This window comes from Lotus japonicus, chromosome 2, assembly GCF_012489685.1.
Source record: "Lotus japonicus ecotype B-129 chromosome 2, LjGifu_v1.2".
NCBI lineage: Eukaryota > Viridiplantae > Streptophyta > Magnoliopsida > Fabales > Fabaceae > Lotus > Lotus japonicus.
Genome location: NC_080042.1, coordinates 61,595,795 through 61,613,877, shown reverse-complemented (window position 1 = coordinate 61,613,877; position 18,083 = coordinate 61,595,795). Strand labels below are relative to the sequence as shown.

At 38.0% G+C, this 18,083-nt stretch overlaps 1 protein-coding gene across 1 annotated transcript; it reads left to right on the top strand.

The window, feature by feature from the left end:
* Positions 1-11,631: 11,631 nt before the first annotated feature.
* On the top strand, positions 11,632-14,026 carry LOC130735523 (CASP-like protein 4D1). Its single transcript, XM_057587476.1, has 3 exons — positions 11,632-11,808; positions 12,655-12,790; positions 13,595-14,026. The coding sequence occupies exons 1-3, from the start codon at positions 11,660-11,662 to the stop codon at positions 13,844-13,846; spliced, it is 537 nt and encodes a 178-aa protein (XP_057443459.1). The 5' UTR covers positions 11,632-11,659; the 3' UTR covers positions 13,847-14,026.
* The last annotated feature ends 4,057 nt before the right edge of the window (positions 14,027-18,083 follow it).

Here is an 18,083-nt window from a genome sequence, read left to right as displayed (position 1 = left end):
TCAGAGACAGCAGTGTTTGATACCTTTATTCTTCCCAACGAGGAAAAATAAATAAGATCCTGAATGAGAGTGTTGAAGAAGAGCATTAGCTAGTAGGACAGAGGATCGTGGGGTGTTTTTAGCTTTTTGCCTTTCTTTTCCTTTCTTTTTGTAATTTAATTTAATTTTTTCTCTCTTCTTTTCATCCTTTTTCTCTTTATCTTTTTGGTTGTAATGTGTACTCTTTTGTGGGAAGATGACCTTTTAGTCTCCATGTGCCTCTCCATCACCTTCAACCATCTCACATGAAAGACAAAAGCCCTAAAAGTATGGGCTTAGGATCGCCCATGAGTGCATCAACAAATGAGACTCGCTTTGCTTCAATCATGACATGGAAACCCAAATTGCATATAGTTTCCATGTTTTTCTAGGTATACGAATGCTAGTAACACAATCTTTTTTTTACTGAGGTATTTTCATCCGTTTGAAAAGTGGTAGCTATTGCTCACAATAAATAAGTTTCTCATGGTTCGAACTTGTGTGATTATTTTTACGGGAGTAACACAATCTTTTATGTATTTTTAAACGGTGAGACAAATGTGTTGATTTAAAAAATATATATCAATCATGTCAAATGTATTGAAGAGAATGTTAAAAAACATATATTTTTAAGTACAAAGCATTTGAGAAAATTTTACTATCTGTGATGTCCAATTAAAAATTAAGTTACCCTCTATCTTAGTACCTCTATCTTAGTATTTATAAAATAATTTCGTAATTTCCTGAACTTCCAAATTTTCAGTCCACAAATTATATTATAATTGAACAATAGTAAAAACTACACGAGTAAATCTTTAACTAAATTTTGTCATCAAGCATTTTGGGAAAGTAAAACAAACAAAAAGTAACCAAAAAGAAGTCATAAGTGGTAACATGTCACACACAATAGAAAGAATAAAGATAACGAAGGTGTTTTTTTACAACACAAAAGCTTCCACACGAATTGACACATGCTTTGCAAGGAAGGATCTAAAGGTTCCATGAATTTGTTTGTGTAAACATAATTTTTAGGTATTGATTTGTAGAAGTCTTGATATGGTAAAGTTGTCTAAAATGTGAGGAAAAGTTTAACCAACAAACCCTAATCATCAATTTGGGTGTTGGGTCCCTCCTAATTTCTAAGGCATCTCTTTTGATCCACAACCATCCCCCAGAATTTTCTCTAGCAAGTTGAATAGGAGTGATAGCTAATGAAACAAACCATGTGAGTGGGGGATACCTAGCTTTAAATCCAAAAAGAGCAGTTTTTGGTTGTGAAAAGTCCAAAAGTCAAGGCATCAAATCTAAAAGATCAAAAAAGTCCCATGCTTTTGTAAAAGAAATCAATGTTCAATTCAAATTATTCAATATTGTAGCCTTCATTTTGTGCATACAGTAAAAATAAGATGAGACTACTCTGTCATGGACTGATCTATCTTTGGAGATAAATACGAAGCAAGCAACTATGATCATCTTTTTGCCATTCTTGGGCCGAGTTCATTTTTGGGGTGCTGTTACAGACTTACAAAAAACCACGCTACTCAAAATAAATAAATTTGGAATATTCATGTAATTAGCGACCAAAAAGTAAATAGTATGTAATTGTCCAAAACAATGAAGGTAATAGCATCAACCTATTCTTCCAAAATCTCAATTACAGGATGCTCATGATCTTTTACGGTGGTGCAAAGTTTTGAAAATCTTCTGGCACGACGGTGAGATATTGACATAGCTTGAGCACCTGTTAAGACACTTTGACACTCAAGTCAATATGACTTATGAGAGCATTAAGAAAGAGCTTAAAGTCATAGAAGAACAATAAGATACCAAAATGAGTAACGCTTATGTAAATGGACAATTCAACCTGTATTTACAGGCATGTCGTACTCAAGGTGGTGAATTCTTTATTAAGGCTTTCGAGATGGGGTTGCCTGTAAGAAAATCTTATAATTTTATTATGAACATATAGGTTTAAGCCCGCTCAACTGTAGTTTGGGTGAGATGAAACTCACTTCTGATCATCTCAACTGGCCAATATAAAGTCCACTAATATCAATGTTGAGTTTTCTCAGATAATCTTAGGCTCATTAATCTTGTGGGCTGACCGAAACAAAACTCGTTCCGTATAAAGTCCTATAATTGTTGACAAAAAAGTCCTATAACTAATGGTGCCCACTAGGGTGCACATTTTATTTTTGGTCCACCCATGGACCAAGGATTTTTAAGTAATTTATCATAATTAAATATAAAAAAAAAGTTAAACCCTAATTTCACATCTTCCCCTGTTGCAGATCAGAACCCAATCCATTCAACAGGTTCCTGTGCTCCTACCCTGCATCCACCTTCACGATGACCACCACCTTCACGGTCCACCCTTTTTCCACGCCGGCGACCTCAGAACACCCGCACCGGGAACCATCGCAACCAACACCGTGTGGCCATCACCACCTCAACCTTCCAACCAACAAGTCTTGAACCTCTCAACTCCGTATCCGACCTCGATCTCGCCTCGACATTTTTTTTCGATGGACCGCTCAGCACCGCTCCTACAACCACACCGAGCTTACCTACCTCACCATCATCAAACACCTCATCGTCGGCCGCCGTACCAGCAAGTCGAGACCCTCGTCGAGGAGTTCGTACCCGGCGTCTGCGACGGCTCCGTTCCCCTCTACAACTCCATCATCCGGTTCTGCTGCGGTCGCAAGTTCCTCTCCATTCTTCCCAATGCCATGTCTTTCGCTTCCAAGTTCCCTCTTTTCTCACTCTCATCATCTTCGTCCGCAAAACCCCTTTATAGGTCTCCTTCATTTTCTTCTTTTGAAGCCACACCTGGCGGCAATGGTGAACCCAATCGAGAAGAGTGTTAGTGTTAAGGATTCGGCGACGTTGTTTGACATCATTCTGAGGGCATGGAACAACGGTGGCCTTGTCAACGAAGCTTCAATCGCATAAAAAATGATGTTCCACTAGCACAATAAAACCAGCACTTGATGACAATGTTTTGCCTAAATAGCATCAAAACAGATAGAAGCAGGTTTAATCACCGAGACAGAAAAAGATAAGAACTTTGTGGTTGAGAGGGTTGGAGACAAAGCGTAACATAGAGATCAAACCTGGTAGAGTCAGTTTCAAAGATTGGGTCTTTTGGGGAAAAATGTAGCGACAAAGCGATTGGGTTTCTTGATTTAAGATAGAGTGGGTTGAGAGAGATACATGGGATGAAATCTGGAAATTTATTTTTGTTTTGGTAAAGAAAATTTAAAAATTATTATTTTTTATTTTATTTTAAAAAGAAAGAGTATTACATTTGTACCCTTTTATCCTCTTTCAATCCTAGCAATCCATCTAAGGAATATTCCTAGATTCCAAGATCTAACGATAATTAACATTGGACCACCGGTGGACCAAAAAAGAAGTTGTCCACCCTAGTGGGCACCATAAGTAATTAGAGATTTACTTTTGACACCATAGTTTTTACTTCCCTCACCATCCTAACTTTATTAATTACCCAAACTACCCCTAACACTACCCGCACGTAAAGGAGTTTGGGTTAATTAATTTCACGAACTATATTTGTTATTTTTAGAAAGTTTATACTTTATAACAATGAAAAATAAATACAAAGGATCCTAATCCGTAAAGCAACTCATCCAATGGAATTGACACAGTTGTTGACATCTATTTGCAAATACAGATTCTAGCAAAATCAATTAGGCGCAGAAAGGTATTTAGGTGAAACAAAACAACTTTCCTATAAAGCACTTTAATTTCATATAGAATTTCATTTGTTTAGCTTATAACATGCCTCTTTATTCCCAATATGTTTTTGGAAAGAAAAAAAAAAACTGGGTGTATAAATATCGGCAAAATTGGCCCAATTCTCCAATATATCTGCTCATGTATTATTAATATTTAAAAAAAAACTTATTGACCAACTTCCTACTCCATAGTGCAGTGCGTTGATAATGAAACGGGAGATCAGATTAGTCTCGCAATTATCAATTGTCAGTATACATTGATTAACGCCGAAAAGAAAAGAAAAAGACAATAAATATGAAGTGCTCTCTTATTGATCAATGTGGGCTTAGTTCAATTAAACTTTTTTTGTGGGCAACAGTTCAATTAAGCCTACCATGCAGATTTTTAGACTTGCTTGTTACGATCCATTCCACCTTTGACCTCAGCAAGCCCATACATTTTAAACCTATAACACATTACACGTTTGACCAATTTTTTTTCCTTTTCGGGAGACTACAGTGGTGTTGAAATCACATTGCCCCCACATATTTGAGCCCAAAATAAAATGTATTGAAAGCAGTGATCTTTCAACGAGACAGCACACAACATAGCAGATCTTTGCAGCCTTCCCCCACCCATGAGGAGAGCTATGGTGAGAGATGCCATGCTAGCCCAAGAAGTGTCTTGAGAGCTCTTGATTACAGAGGAAACAGTACCCCCTGGGAATCTACCGTGGTTGTTGGTTGTACCTGTGTAGAAGCAAGTGGAACTGTTTTTTCTACTAAAGTTTGTTCCCCCCCAATGTGAATGAGATTCGGTTAAGAATTGGGTGGGGTAGTTATTAGGGACTTTATGAGTTTTTAAGAGCTTCCCCTGTTTTCCTTTGACTAGGACCCGTATCTGTTGTTTCTATGTTTATCCTCTTAATAGTGTAAACCGGGGATATGTCCTCTAGTCCTTTGTATCGGCCCAGTGCCTTTGGGCTTTTTGCCCCTTTATAATCCTTTGACAAAAAATAATTGTTATTGGCTCTGAAAAAAATTAATTAATCTACTCTTCTAAAAAAACATGTTGTTATTTGAATATCTCAATATTTTAATGTTAAATTAAACACAATTCTTGATTATAAAGTCAAAACTCACTTTTTACACACCGTAACTCATTTTCTATTTAGCTTTCTTTTTACCGGCAATATTTAGTTCTTCTAGGGCTCGTTTGGTACGTCGTATTCTACATAATAGTATAAGCTTATACAATACATTATGAACTTATCTATTGTTTGGTGCTCACGTTATATTGTATAAGCTTATACATCAATCTCCTCTTATACATCAAAATGATAGATTATTTAATCCACTCTATAGGTGATGGATAAGGCATGATAAGAATGCAATGTTTAAACTACTTGAATATAATCAACCGCCACCACAATCACCCTCCACCACCACTACCAGCACCACCACCATCACTACCGCCACCACCGTCGCCGCACTGCCGCCACCACAACCACTCTTCACCACCACCGCCTCCACGACCACCACCACCTTCGCCGCCACGACCACAACCACCACCACCACCTTCGCCGCCACCACTACCACCACCGCCGTCACAGCCACCACCACCACGCTCTAGCCATCGTTATTGCCACTACTACCACTACCACCACACTCCCGCCACTATCACTATTGTCGCTGCCACCACCATGCTCCACCACTGCTACCATCGTTGACACCTTCATACCACCATTGTCGTCGCCCCCACCCTCCACCACCAATGCCACCAACACCACAAAGGTATGAAAAACACTAGAGGGGGGGGGGTTGAATAGGGTTTTGCAAGTAAAACGTTTCCCTTTAAGATTTCAAGTAAATCTTTCGGTTTCTTAGGATAGAAGGTGCAAAGGATAAAGAATAGATGACACAATGATTTTATCCTGGTTCACTTGAAAGACGTCAAGCTACCTCCAGTCCACCCGTTAAGGTGATTTCTTCCTTCTTCGAATGAAGGTAATTCACTAATCGAAGGTTGTTATAATCTGCACTAGCACAACTTGCTAAGTGACTAACACACCTATGAACTAGCAACCACTAAGACACACAAGTCTTAGGCTTCTCATTGCTTCTGACTGAATCTGGTCCTTTAAGGAATTACAAACAAGTTTGAAAACAGTTTGGGTTTACAATTAGGTGCTTCTAAACAAGCAAGTGTAAACAGATTTAGAACGATGAAGAAATAGATTACTAAGAATTCGCTTGAGTGTATTTTGGACAATAGTTTCTTAGCTATTTCTTCCTTTCTTCAGCCTTTATATACTCCAAGCTTCATGTGATGTTTCCGTTGAAGGATTCTATCCGTTGGAGGGCAATTCTGGAATTTCCAAAACCTGTTGTGGCTGATCCTCGTTAGGTTGGCGGTCAGAATACTACATTGTGCTTGTACTTTTGATAGTGACCCTTGCCTTTTGCTTTTGACTTATGATCTTCAAAAGCGCTTCTCATTGGAACTAGTGAAGCTTCTGATCAGAGTCATGGGGTTGTTTGGATCTTCAGAACTTCAAGTCTTCAGCATCTAGATCGTTCACTCAGAACTTCTAGTCTTCAGAGTAGAAGCACTTGGTCTTCAAAACCAGCTTTCTTTGGGTCTTCAGAATCTTCAAGTCTTCAGGGTCTTTGACCGTTCATTCAGAACTTCTGGTCTTCAGAGTAGAAGCACTTGATCTTCAGAACCCATTATCAGAGCTTCATCTTCAGAACTTCTGAAGGAATATTCTACTGTTCATCAGAACGTAGTGAGTGCATAAGCGAATTATTGGTCTATGTTTGGTCTTTGACTTCTGATAAATTCATCTTTGAATCAGAATCAGAACATGTTTGTCAAACACTTAAAAGACAAACGTTAGAGTACCAAAAATTTTCATCCACAAATATATACTTGTTATCATCAAAACCTAGAGATGTACAACAGAACCAAATCTAGGTCTAACACACCACCCTCCACCGCTACCCTCCACCACTGCCACCATCGCCATTACCGCCACTACTACCACCACTGCCACCACCATCCACCACCATTGCCACCATCATCACCTTCCAATACCACTACTACCACACCACCGGTGTCGCGACCAAATTATACAGTGTATGACCAAAAGCTGTATAGTATTAAAATTTTATCAGGCCTTATCCTATCAGGTCTAATACAATCAGGCCTTATACTATCAAACCTTATACTATATAGCGTACCAAACGGGCCCTAATTCTTTCCACCCGAAGTGGACCCCTCCAATAGAAAAAACATGAGAAAATAATGTGCATAAATCTCACCCGCCCGTTTACTGGTTTGGTTCAGGTTCATGTTTCTTTATTGCTTCCAATCGCCACCGGCTCGTGAATTAGGTTGCAGATATTCTATGTGCCTCCCCTTCTTCCACCTTCGTCTTCCACTACGCATCTCCATCCAGTCTTCACATGAACCCTGTGGTGGTCCAGCACATTCTCAAGATCAGCTTCCCCGGCTATTGCAAGGCCCCCACCCTACTACTGCACCCTTGGCGAACCCTAATTTAAACCCACCAACCTCGGGTAGGTTGAGCCACGTTGGCTATTTCTTGACTTACCAAAAAATTGCACCACCGAGTGTGGTAGACTCACTTTTTTACCAACTTGTGGTAGACCAATCTGATTCACCCAAGTTGGCTCACTTTAACATATTTTCATAGAGAAATCAAAGTCTTTTGTTTCTTATCTTATCCCACTAGTATAATTGTGTCATTTTATTTAAAAATATCTTTGTGATGTTATAATCGTCATATTTATGCCCTTTTTCTAATTGACATGACATAATTCTATTAGTGGGATAACAAAAAGACACCAAACAAAAACAGGAGATTTTGATCTCTATTACTATTCTTTATTTAATATATGAATAGATTTAAGGTAATTGTTATTACCACCCCTCACATGTAGTTGCACCCCCAAAAAATGGCGAAAAGGTAAAAATGACATTAATGAAATAGCAAAACTACTAAAATGTCATTAATGAAAAGAAAAAAAAAATAACAACTCTCCACTCCCTTCCTCACATCCTCTCTCTTCTTTCTCTCCTCACCAACACCACTCATCTTCATCTCATCTCCAAACTCAATCTCAATCTTCTCCTCTCTCATGTTTCTGTCGTCGTCGTCGATCATTCTCATTTATCCGTCGTCGCCATCGTTGCCATTATAGTCGTTCTCAGATTTAATTATTTTTTCTGAAACTAAACACACTTTAAAGTGCATCACCTACGCACTTTAAAGTGCATTTAGCTGCAAATTTAAAGTTCATTTAACTGCAAATTTCAACATAATTGATATGAAATTATTTTTAAAAATTATGAGATCACCACGGTAAATCAAGATAGAATATTTGGAGATTTATGGTGGAATAAAAAAAATTGAAATTCAAAATAAAATAGCAGATGAAGGAATTTGGGTCCGGGACACAACTCTTGTGTCGAAAGCGTGCAATTACTTTATTTTTTCTCTTCAACTATGCAGTTCACTGTGTCTTGATCCGAGAGTGAAAAAAATTCTGTTTTTGGGACTGAAACGCTGAAATTTGAAATTTTCGCACAGTTACGACGCACTTTAAAGTGCGTTAATGGCGTTTTCGAATTTGACATATGTAAGAGAGGTAGAACTAGATAAGAGAATGTGTTAATAACAACTACCTAGATTTATAATTCATAATATATAGTTTTTTCCAAAATATAGTTAGAAATTATTATTCATCATAAAAACAGGCAAGTAAAACCCCAAGTGAAGAAATAAACCACCCAAACAATTATACCCCAAATCTAAAACCCTTAACATTCTCAAATATCAGGGTAAAAAATCAAACCCTAAGTTACCCATCTAAAGACATCTGAGCAAACAACGCACCCTTACTAAAACCATCAGTATACATTTAGGGACAAACAATTATAACTCTTAAGATCTTTTTCGAACCCAGAAATCTTCCATAAAATCCACCTCAAAAAGAAAATGAAATTGATGGAAAAATGCAAACCTATATCATATCAATGAATGACAACACTATGTCTTCCGACAAAATAGACGGCTGCCCGCAACTCCAACCGCTACCTCTCAAATAAAATATAGCAGGTATGAAGTTATTATGAGGTCGTCCAAAACAACATGAATCTTTTACGGTTATTTTCTCTATAATTCATTACCTTTTTTTTACATTGGAAAGATTCCGTAGTCATTACTGCAAAATCTTTACATGCACTTAATATTTACATAAAATAATTCACATTGATTATAAAAAATTGAATTGGTCAAAATTTTTAAACAATTGTTATTTTGTTTCTCCATAGGTAGCAGGGTAGCAAATAATCTAAACTAATTACTAGAAGCCAAAACATTTTGGCCAAGGAAACAAATAATTTATGATGGAATTGAATGCTGTAAAAGTTACAAACTCTTGGGAGTTTCCTAGACAACTTATCTCCAACAACCAAAACGTGTCAAAGATTTCATTGTGATTTTCATACAAGAAATGACACCCTTCTTAGAAATTGACAATGACTTGAATTTTTTGAAATAGTCCACCGAGGCAGTGCAGAGGTTTGTTGATTGATCCATTGGTAGCTCGACAGATGTTCCATCATTTTGCGAGGACCAATTTAAGGATCTATGTAGTTAGCCTATGCTAAGTGATAAATGTTCATTGTTTCTTACTGAGCCGGCCATTGTAACCAATTTAAGATGTGAATCTATACTGTTGAAGGTTTCAAAGTCTCTACAGTGTCCTAAATGACACAAATCCAGATTAAGGGCACCTTGAACCAGCACAGCTAAAAAAACAAACAACTTAGAAGCAAGTATCAATATTTAATTTGGGACCAAACAAGAGAAAGGAATAGAATGTTCCAACTATAGTACATCTTTAAAAGCAAGTATCAAAACTAATACACCTATAACTATAATTGATTATAAAGCTAAAATTAATTTTAAAGAGAAGCTTCTGTGAGTAGCTTCTAGTGTCAGAATTATTCTAATAAAAGAAACCTAATCCAAACATGCTATTAGCATGCCTTTAGGTCCAACATCAAATCCACAAGAAGTGCCTCCTGAGAAGAATATAAGAAACATATATGGTTTTTGTTATAATATTCATGGTATCTTTTTGGTTGAGTTAGACCTCCTTCATGGTATCAGAAGCTAGTTCCGATCCTATGACCTAGTTTTTATTTTTCTTTTATTTTTCTTGTTATTTTATTGCTTTCCTGGCCGCCGCCGCCGCACCTTCTCCTGAACGTGCCGTCGCCACGCGCTAAAGCCACCGCCGCCGCCCTCTATCCTTAGAGCGCAGCCGCCGCCGCTAAAGCCGCCGTCACCGCCCTCTATCCTTAGAGCGTCGCCACCGCCGCTGCTCTCACGTGCGCGACCCTCGCCGTGATTGAGCCCCCGCCGCCGCACTCTACTCTTAGAGCGCCGCCGCTGCCGCTCGCTTTCACTTGCAATCCTTGCCGTGATTGAGCCGCCACCGCCCTCTACTCTTAGAGTAGAGCGCCGCCGCCGTCTTTTTTATTTTATTTTATTTATTTTTAGTTTCTCCCTCACCTTCTTTTCTTCTTCTTCTCTCTTTTCAAAAAAAAATCCTTCCTTTGGAAGCACAGCCGCCGCAGCACCTTGCCTTCATAGTGCTGCCATCGCTCACAGCACCATACACGTGCGTCCACTGTCGTATTTGCTTGCCCAGATCCGTCTGTGTTCTCCTACACCGAGGGTTACTCTTGCAAGCTCCGCCGGCCCACTCCTCCTCTATGCCCGCCACCCTGTGTCGCCCGCATCACCGGTCGCCGTCTCGCCACCGCGCCCGAAGTCTCCTCGCATCTGTTCCTTCCCGATCTGTGACCTGCTTCTCCAACCCGCAAGCAAGGCACAGCCCAACGTGCCCGACCCGCGTTCAAGCCTCACTTTTCCCCTAGCCTCACCGTGCCTCGGACCAGTGCCGCCAGTCCCCGGTCATACCGCCGGCCCCGTCGCTCCCCTACAGCACCTCCTGCTCTGCTGTCGTCTCCTGCACCGGCGTCGTTCGCTTAGCCAGCCACCGCCAGCCTAAGGAGACTCGTGCCAGACCCGTTTCATCCCCAAACGGGTTCCAGATCCGTAACCTCCCAAACGGATCCTCACACACATGACAATCCTACACACGTGTGTTTCTCAACCCGGTTCTCTCCTCCAACGGTGAACCGCTTCGGTTCGACCGCTCCAAGTGGGTGCCTCCAAGCCCGGTTCAACTATACAAACTAAACTATAAAAAAAAACTCTACTCCATCCTATGGCAGATCGCACTCCGATCCCGGCTCTCCGACACCAACGGTGGTTCTTTCCGCCAATTGTGGTTCCCCTCATCGGGTCACCAAGAGTTTTCTTCGGCCGCTCTCGCGCTTGACAAATATTTCCTTTTTTAATGATTTTCTTTACAGTCTCAGCATCGGTGAACCTCCAGCTGCGACTGCGGGGGTGTGTTAGAATAGAATATTAGAATAGAATATTATAATATTTATTCTTGATTTATTATAATGTAATTACGCATGTAATCTCGCTTAGATTTATTCCCTGTATTATGATGTAATTACGTATGTAATCTAGTTTAGATTTATTTCCTAGTTAAATATTAGTCTAGGACCTTTGTATATAAATACTCAATTGTTTATCAAAATATTCATAGAATACAATTCCTTCAGTTTTGTAGATTAAAACAAATTAACACCATTGGTGGTAACGCAGGAGCTAGGACAAAGAAACAAACAGATTCTTCTGTATATGTATTGTATAAAAAGGGTTTCTTTTGGTACTCAAGAATGTCAAAAGAGATTTGGAGAAAAATAAAAGATCTTTAAGATAAAAATGGTGTCCAAACCTGTGGCCAGCTCAATGCTTATGCTGAGGATAATTACACTTGCAGCGTCAGTGACAACCGTGGTCTTGATAGTTACAAACCATGCCAAATTTGATGATGGTACAAAGTGGAAATTTCAAGATTTCACTACATACAGGTAACATTTTACTTACCTAGTGTCGATAACCTTAGTTGTCAATCATAAATTTCTATATGCAATAACTGTTTAATTTACATCATTTACATTTTGATTAACTTAAGGCTTAAATAATCTTTTGGTCCTTGAAATTTTAAAGGGAATCAAGTATGGTCCTTGTAAAATTTTCGCATCAAATTGAGTTCCTAAAATTGTTTTTTTAATTAATTAAGTCCTTTTGCTCAATTTTAACCGGTCAACGGTCCAGTGACAAAGCTTATTCAGCTAAGGACGGCCACGTTGAATTCTTCACATCAAATTTAGTCCCTTGAAAAATATTTTAATCAATTTTAGTCCTTGTTCTTCCACCTTCATCTTCTTCCTCTTCCACCTTCTTCCTCTTCCTCCATAACTCAAATCTCATAAATTTAAATGGAAGAATAAGGTGAATATGATGAACACATTAGTCTTTTTAAGGTTTTGAATTTCTGGGTTTAAGGATTTGAGTTATGGAGGAAGAGGAAGAAGGTGGAAGAACAAAGACTAAAATTGATTAAAATATTTTTCAAGGGACTAAAATTGATGTGAAAAAGTCAACGTGGCCATCCTTAGTTGACTACGCTTGCCACTAGACCGTTGACCGGTCAAAATTGAGCAAAATGACTTAATTAGTTTAAAAAAATAATTTTAGGGACCAAATTTGATGTGAAAATTTTACAGGGGCTAAATTTGATTTCTTTTACAATTTTAAGGACCAAAAGAGTAGTTAAGCCTTAACTTAATTAGATATTTGGTGTTTCACTAGCTAATAGAATATTAAGCAAGTAAATGAGCTTAAAGTGTCATGTTAATGTCAAAAAACTGCAGGTATGTGGTGGCGGTTGCAGCAATTGCTGGTTTATATTGTATAGTGCAACTACCGTTTTCTCTATACTATGTGGTAAAGCAGAAGAGGTTGATAAAGAATGGATTCTTGCCAGAATTTGACTTCTATGGAGACAAGGTTCATTTTTATTTATCCCCTGTATCATTCCAATGATATAAGTAAATGGTAATTTTTTTTGTTAAATATTATTTTAGTACTTGAAATATAGGGGTGAATCTAAATTGGTCCTCAAAAGTATTTCTATAGTCTTTTAGCCCTAATTTTTTTTTATTTTGAAATAAGTCAACATCGCAATGCTTAAATAACTTAGTTTTCATGTGGTAACCATACTTGAATGAAGTGAACTTTTTTTTTTACCTCTGACTTGGTTCCCATAAAAGGTTTTTCATCATTTTTGGTTGTTTCTCTTTTCTCATTTATACACAAACAACTACACATTGCATACTATTAAACATATCTGGCGGGAGCCTAGAGTATCACAACTATTAAGACTTAATTTACATTCAAAGTTAGTTGTCGTTGCTTAATTCGTGTGTCTTGGTGTCGTTGCACAATTCATGGGGGAAATAAGACTCATGAATTAAGCAACGACAACAATATTGAAAGGAAACTAAGTCTTAATGGTTGTGATACTCCGACATACATACCACTATTCAATAGCCCCACATTTGTGGTGGTTTTTGAAATCCAAAACATTTTTTTCAAATTGCCACAAATATTTATAGGTAAGTAGAAAATGAGCCTATTCCTCTTCCCCATGACCTAACACCGCCTTTGGCGGCGACCATGGCTCCACCAGCCTTTGGCGGCTTCTTCAATCTTCACCCCCACGATCCTCCCCTTCCCCTTCTCTAGCTCCCCCAAACCTTGAAATTGATTTGAGTTTCATAATTGAATGAAGGTGACATGAATTCAATGCAGGTAATTAGTCTGCTTCTGGCAACAGGCATTGGCGCGGGGTTTGCAGTGTCTTATGAATTCAAGAAGTTCTTTGACTCCATATTTGACGCTGCGGGTTTTGCAAAGCATGACCCAACAAGGTCCACAAACGACAAGTTTTACAATCGGTCAATCATCGCTTCTGCTGTTCTCTCTGTTGCATGCCTCGCCATGGCTGTCGTTTCAGTCATCTCCTCCATCAATCGAAGCAAAAGCAAAGGCATTTTTGGATGATATATATTTTCTCCACAGCAAACATCAATTGAAAGCTTAATAAACTCAACTCCTAATAATACAACCTTGCTAAACTCATATTTCGTGTATTTTGGTCTTCACCTTGCTATGTTTTTTGGGTGCATGGACATGTAAACCATATTGTTTTTCTAGTCTTCAGTTGGGTCTGTGTAATTTATATTCAATTTATTTGTCATTGAAAGCTTATAATCAGTAATGAATTAATAATGATTTGTTATTAAATCTTACTACATCCGTTCCTTATTAACTGTTCACTTAGAAGAAAAAAATTTGTTCCTATATATCTGTCCACTTAAGGTTTCAAGAGAACATTAAATAGTGTTTTTCCAAAAAATACCCTTGCAAAAACAATAAATGAGGAAAGATAAAATCCATTTTAAGGGGTGAAATAGGAAAACAAATAATATTTTCCTGAAAAGTAACAAAATTAATTGCACTCCTTAATATGTGTGTTTCTTCTCTTCCTGAACAGTTAAATAGGAGCGGAGGTAGTAAAAGTTTGTCACTAAGATAAACTTGTGTGGAAATTTGAATTCATTAATAATCAAGTCATTTGTCGCAATATTATCAAATAGGGGTTAAACTCGCTTCTTTAACACACTGAATTAGGCATGATAGTATAAACTTATATAATACATTATGGACTTAAGCTCCAGTTTGGGAAAACAACTTAATTAAGCGCTTATGGTCATAAGTGTGAATGACATAAGCGCTTATTCATAAGCTATTTTAAAAATTTATTAAAATAAATTGAAAATAAGCTATTTAAAAGCATAATAAACACATTTTGCGAGAAAATCTTTCTCTAATAAGTACAATCTAGGGGTGCTTAAACCCGATTACATGCAAATAGACTAACAACAAATGCTCATAATACCCAATCTATTACCCTTCTTCCCTTTCTAACCTAGTTATGTAAGGACCAATTATCTACACCAAATATGAAAACACTCGAGTCTAAACAATACTCAAGCTTATACAACTACCCGCTCTCCCTATTCTTATTCAACCTCTGTGTAAATGGATTATTCTGCTTCCTCCATCATATGATAGCCATGGCCCACAGGTAGTGCAGTTTGAATTCAAATTGGGCTTAAGGTAGTGGTGAATTGTTTGCAATTTGATGATACTCAACTATTCCTTCAGTAATAGCTCTCTTAAAACTTGTTTGCTAGGGTTTTCTTCTTCTCTGAGCCGCCACCCCTTTAGGGGTTCCCCTTTTCCTCCATTAGGGAGGCCCTTTTTCCCCACAATAGGTGGGTTTCTCTCATAATAGGTGGGTTATTTTTCACTCTAGGTGGATGTGCTACCCAATAACTGGGTTTTTCTTTGTTGTTTGTCTCTCCCTCTATGTTTGGGTTTCCTTCCCTCTATGTTGGCCACACAGTTTTGTTCATCCCATAGTCTCATGGGTCTTTGTACACCCTCGTCGTGTAACCACCATCGCGTCGCAGCCACGTTCTTCTCACAACCACCGTCTTGCCATCTGCGACCACTCACCACTGCGGCCTCCACCTGCTTCCACCAACCACCAACCGTAGCCATTGTCGTCTACAACGGTACCTCCAAGGTGGTTTCTCCCAGATCCGTTTTCTGCTTGTTTGGTCCCTGTTTCTAGAGTGTTATGCATTGTTGACCTTGTAGTAAAGATATGTTTCTACTGACAGAAGAGTCAACAAGGCAGAGTAGCGACGTTTAAAGTTTCAATATCAAATTTTCGCTTTGTTTGAAGCATATCATATTTTGGGTGGAGTTTTGGAGCCACGTCGTTTCTGTCTCCACCACTAATCCACTGCCATCTCTCTCTGTGGTTGGGAGAGGGTTATTTGACCTATGGTTCATGAGCTGGGCTTAGTGTTACGGGCTTGGGTCTTATTGGTATTTTGCAAGTAGTTTTTATTAATCTTCTAGTTTCAAACTTTGGGTTAGGTGTAGAAAGAGTCTTGGGCTCAAATGTAAGAAATTGACTTGTAATTCTCGGTGGGCTTTGCCCAACCAGTTGTACTACCCTCTTGGGTTATGGGTCTAGCCCATGTTATCAGTGAAATGTTTTCAAATTGCTCGTCTTAAATGATGCATTAGACAATTTTTATTTCATGAAAGGTCTGAGAATAAATTAGGATTTATGTATTTCATATCTAAATCTTGAAAATTAATACTTATCAGTTTATATAATGTTTTAGATATGAAATACATTATATAAACTCCACACTTCGCCTGACCCCTAACAACAAGGTTTTTTTTAAGTAACAACAAGTTAACCTCATTAAAAAAATTAATCAACTAAGAGATAATGTTTTCATTTTTCTTTTATTCGTGATTTTATCCTAAGATTTAAATTAAATTTTCCTTTTAATATTTTTTTTCTAAAATTTATATTAAAATCAATTGGCGTTAGATATGTTGATTTTAAATTTTCTTAAAATCATAAGTGCAAAATTAATTCTTTTGGATTTAATGCATACATCATGTATTTTACAGTTAATATTGTACATTTCATGATTTGTAGAAAAATTTATGGAAATCAAAGTTCAAACCGATGTAAAATGAAGTCTCGACATAACTACAAGTTAAAATGAGGGAAGACAAGTTCAAGCTTCAAATCTAAAGAAAGACAGATGTAACTACGACCTGAAAGACCCTAACTATGAGCAAGAATCCTCTCATTTGTGCATGTAAAGGCATGTGTGCATAGCTATGGAAAAACAACCCATAGCTACGTGTGCGAAAGCTATTAGAGAAGGAAACTTCATGTGGTGCGTGAGATACGCCGGTGGTTGATAGAGTAGTGAGTGGTACATAGGAAACCTTTGCACTAGTGATGTACTAAATCACTTGATTTAGCACCTCAGTAGTGCATAGGTTGTAATCAAGATACAAATACATATTGTAATTCTGCTTCTCGCACATGACAAATGTTCTACGCGATGCAGGGACAATCGGTTCGACAACTGACTAACAGTAACAAAACCAACAAAATAATAAAGACGAACACAGAGGATTGGTAACCCAGTTCGGTGAAATTCCACCTACGTCTGAAGGGTTTGCACCCAAAGAAAGGAAATCCACTATCTCAAGATTCAGGAATTACAGACACTCATGAACACCACAGTTCATAGTTCACTTCCTAATCTACCTAGTGTATTTCTACTTAGTATCTCAACCTAAGTATGAGAGCCCCTCTCACTTTCTCTCAATCGCTGCCACATCGATTAGTAACAAACAATCAACAATCAGAGCTTTTAGAATCAAAGAACACAAAACACAAATTTGCTTTATAGAATCAGTGAGCAGAGTTTGTTCACAAGTAAACAAGGACAAAGAACAATGAACAACCCTAAAACCTTGATCTCTCTCAATTAGCTTAGGTAGTCTTCAAGCTTTAGGTCTTCATCCTTTTATACACTTCAGCAGCGGCAGCATGAGCTCTAGGGTTAGCGTGGTCTGAAGTAATAGATTGCAGCAACAGCAATTCAAAACGCAATCATGATAGATCTTGTTACATATTCCACAAGAAAAGATAGAAACCAATCTTTTAACAAAGATTGTTTCAACAAATAACAACCCACAAATAAAACCATTCTGGTACATCTACTTGATCCTCAAGTAACTACAAAAACATATCTTCATGAAATCTTCAAGGGCCCACAACAAAAACTCAAGCCGAGGACTTATGCCCTAGCTTCGCAGAATCAGATGCCACGATATCTGCTTCGACAATCGGTTGTTTTGACAAAATGCAAGACAACATGTAACAACAATCTCCCCCTTTGTCAAATTTTGTCTAAAACAATTCACAGATCAGAGAGGGTAAACATAAAGAATCAAGTCTTCCCCTTAAGAAGAGCTCCCCCTCAAATGATGCACCCATACCAACAACTAGCATAGTTGGAACATAGAACATAGCAGCAAAACACACTAACTATCCAACAAATGCAAACCAGTAAACCAGCAGCAACTTGAACATAAAACAATAGTAGCTTGGAGTACTACACAACTAGTTACTTGCCTGGTCTTGAAAAAGTCTTCAAATTAATACAGATCAAAGCTACCAAATAGAAAACAACTACCAAGTAGAAAACATAGTCTTCACAGCAACAGAAACAACATGCAGCTACTCCCCCCTTTTAACATATATTTGGCAAAAGGGTCTTCAGCATAAGCAACCTATCACTACTAAGACCAGAATGACAACAATTCATGAACATTTTCAATA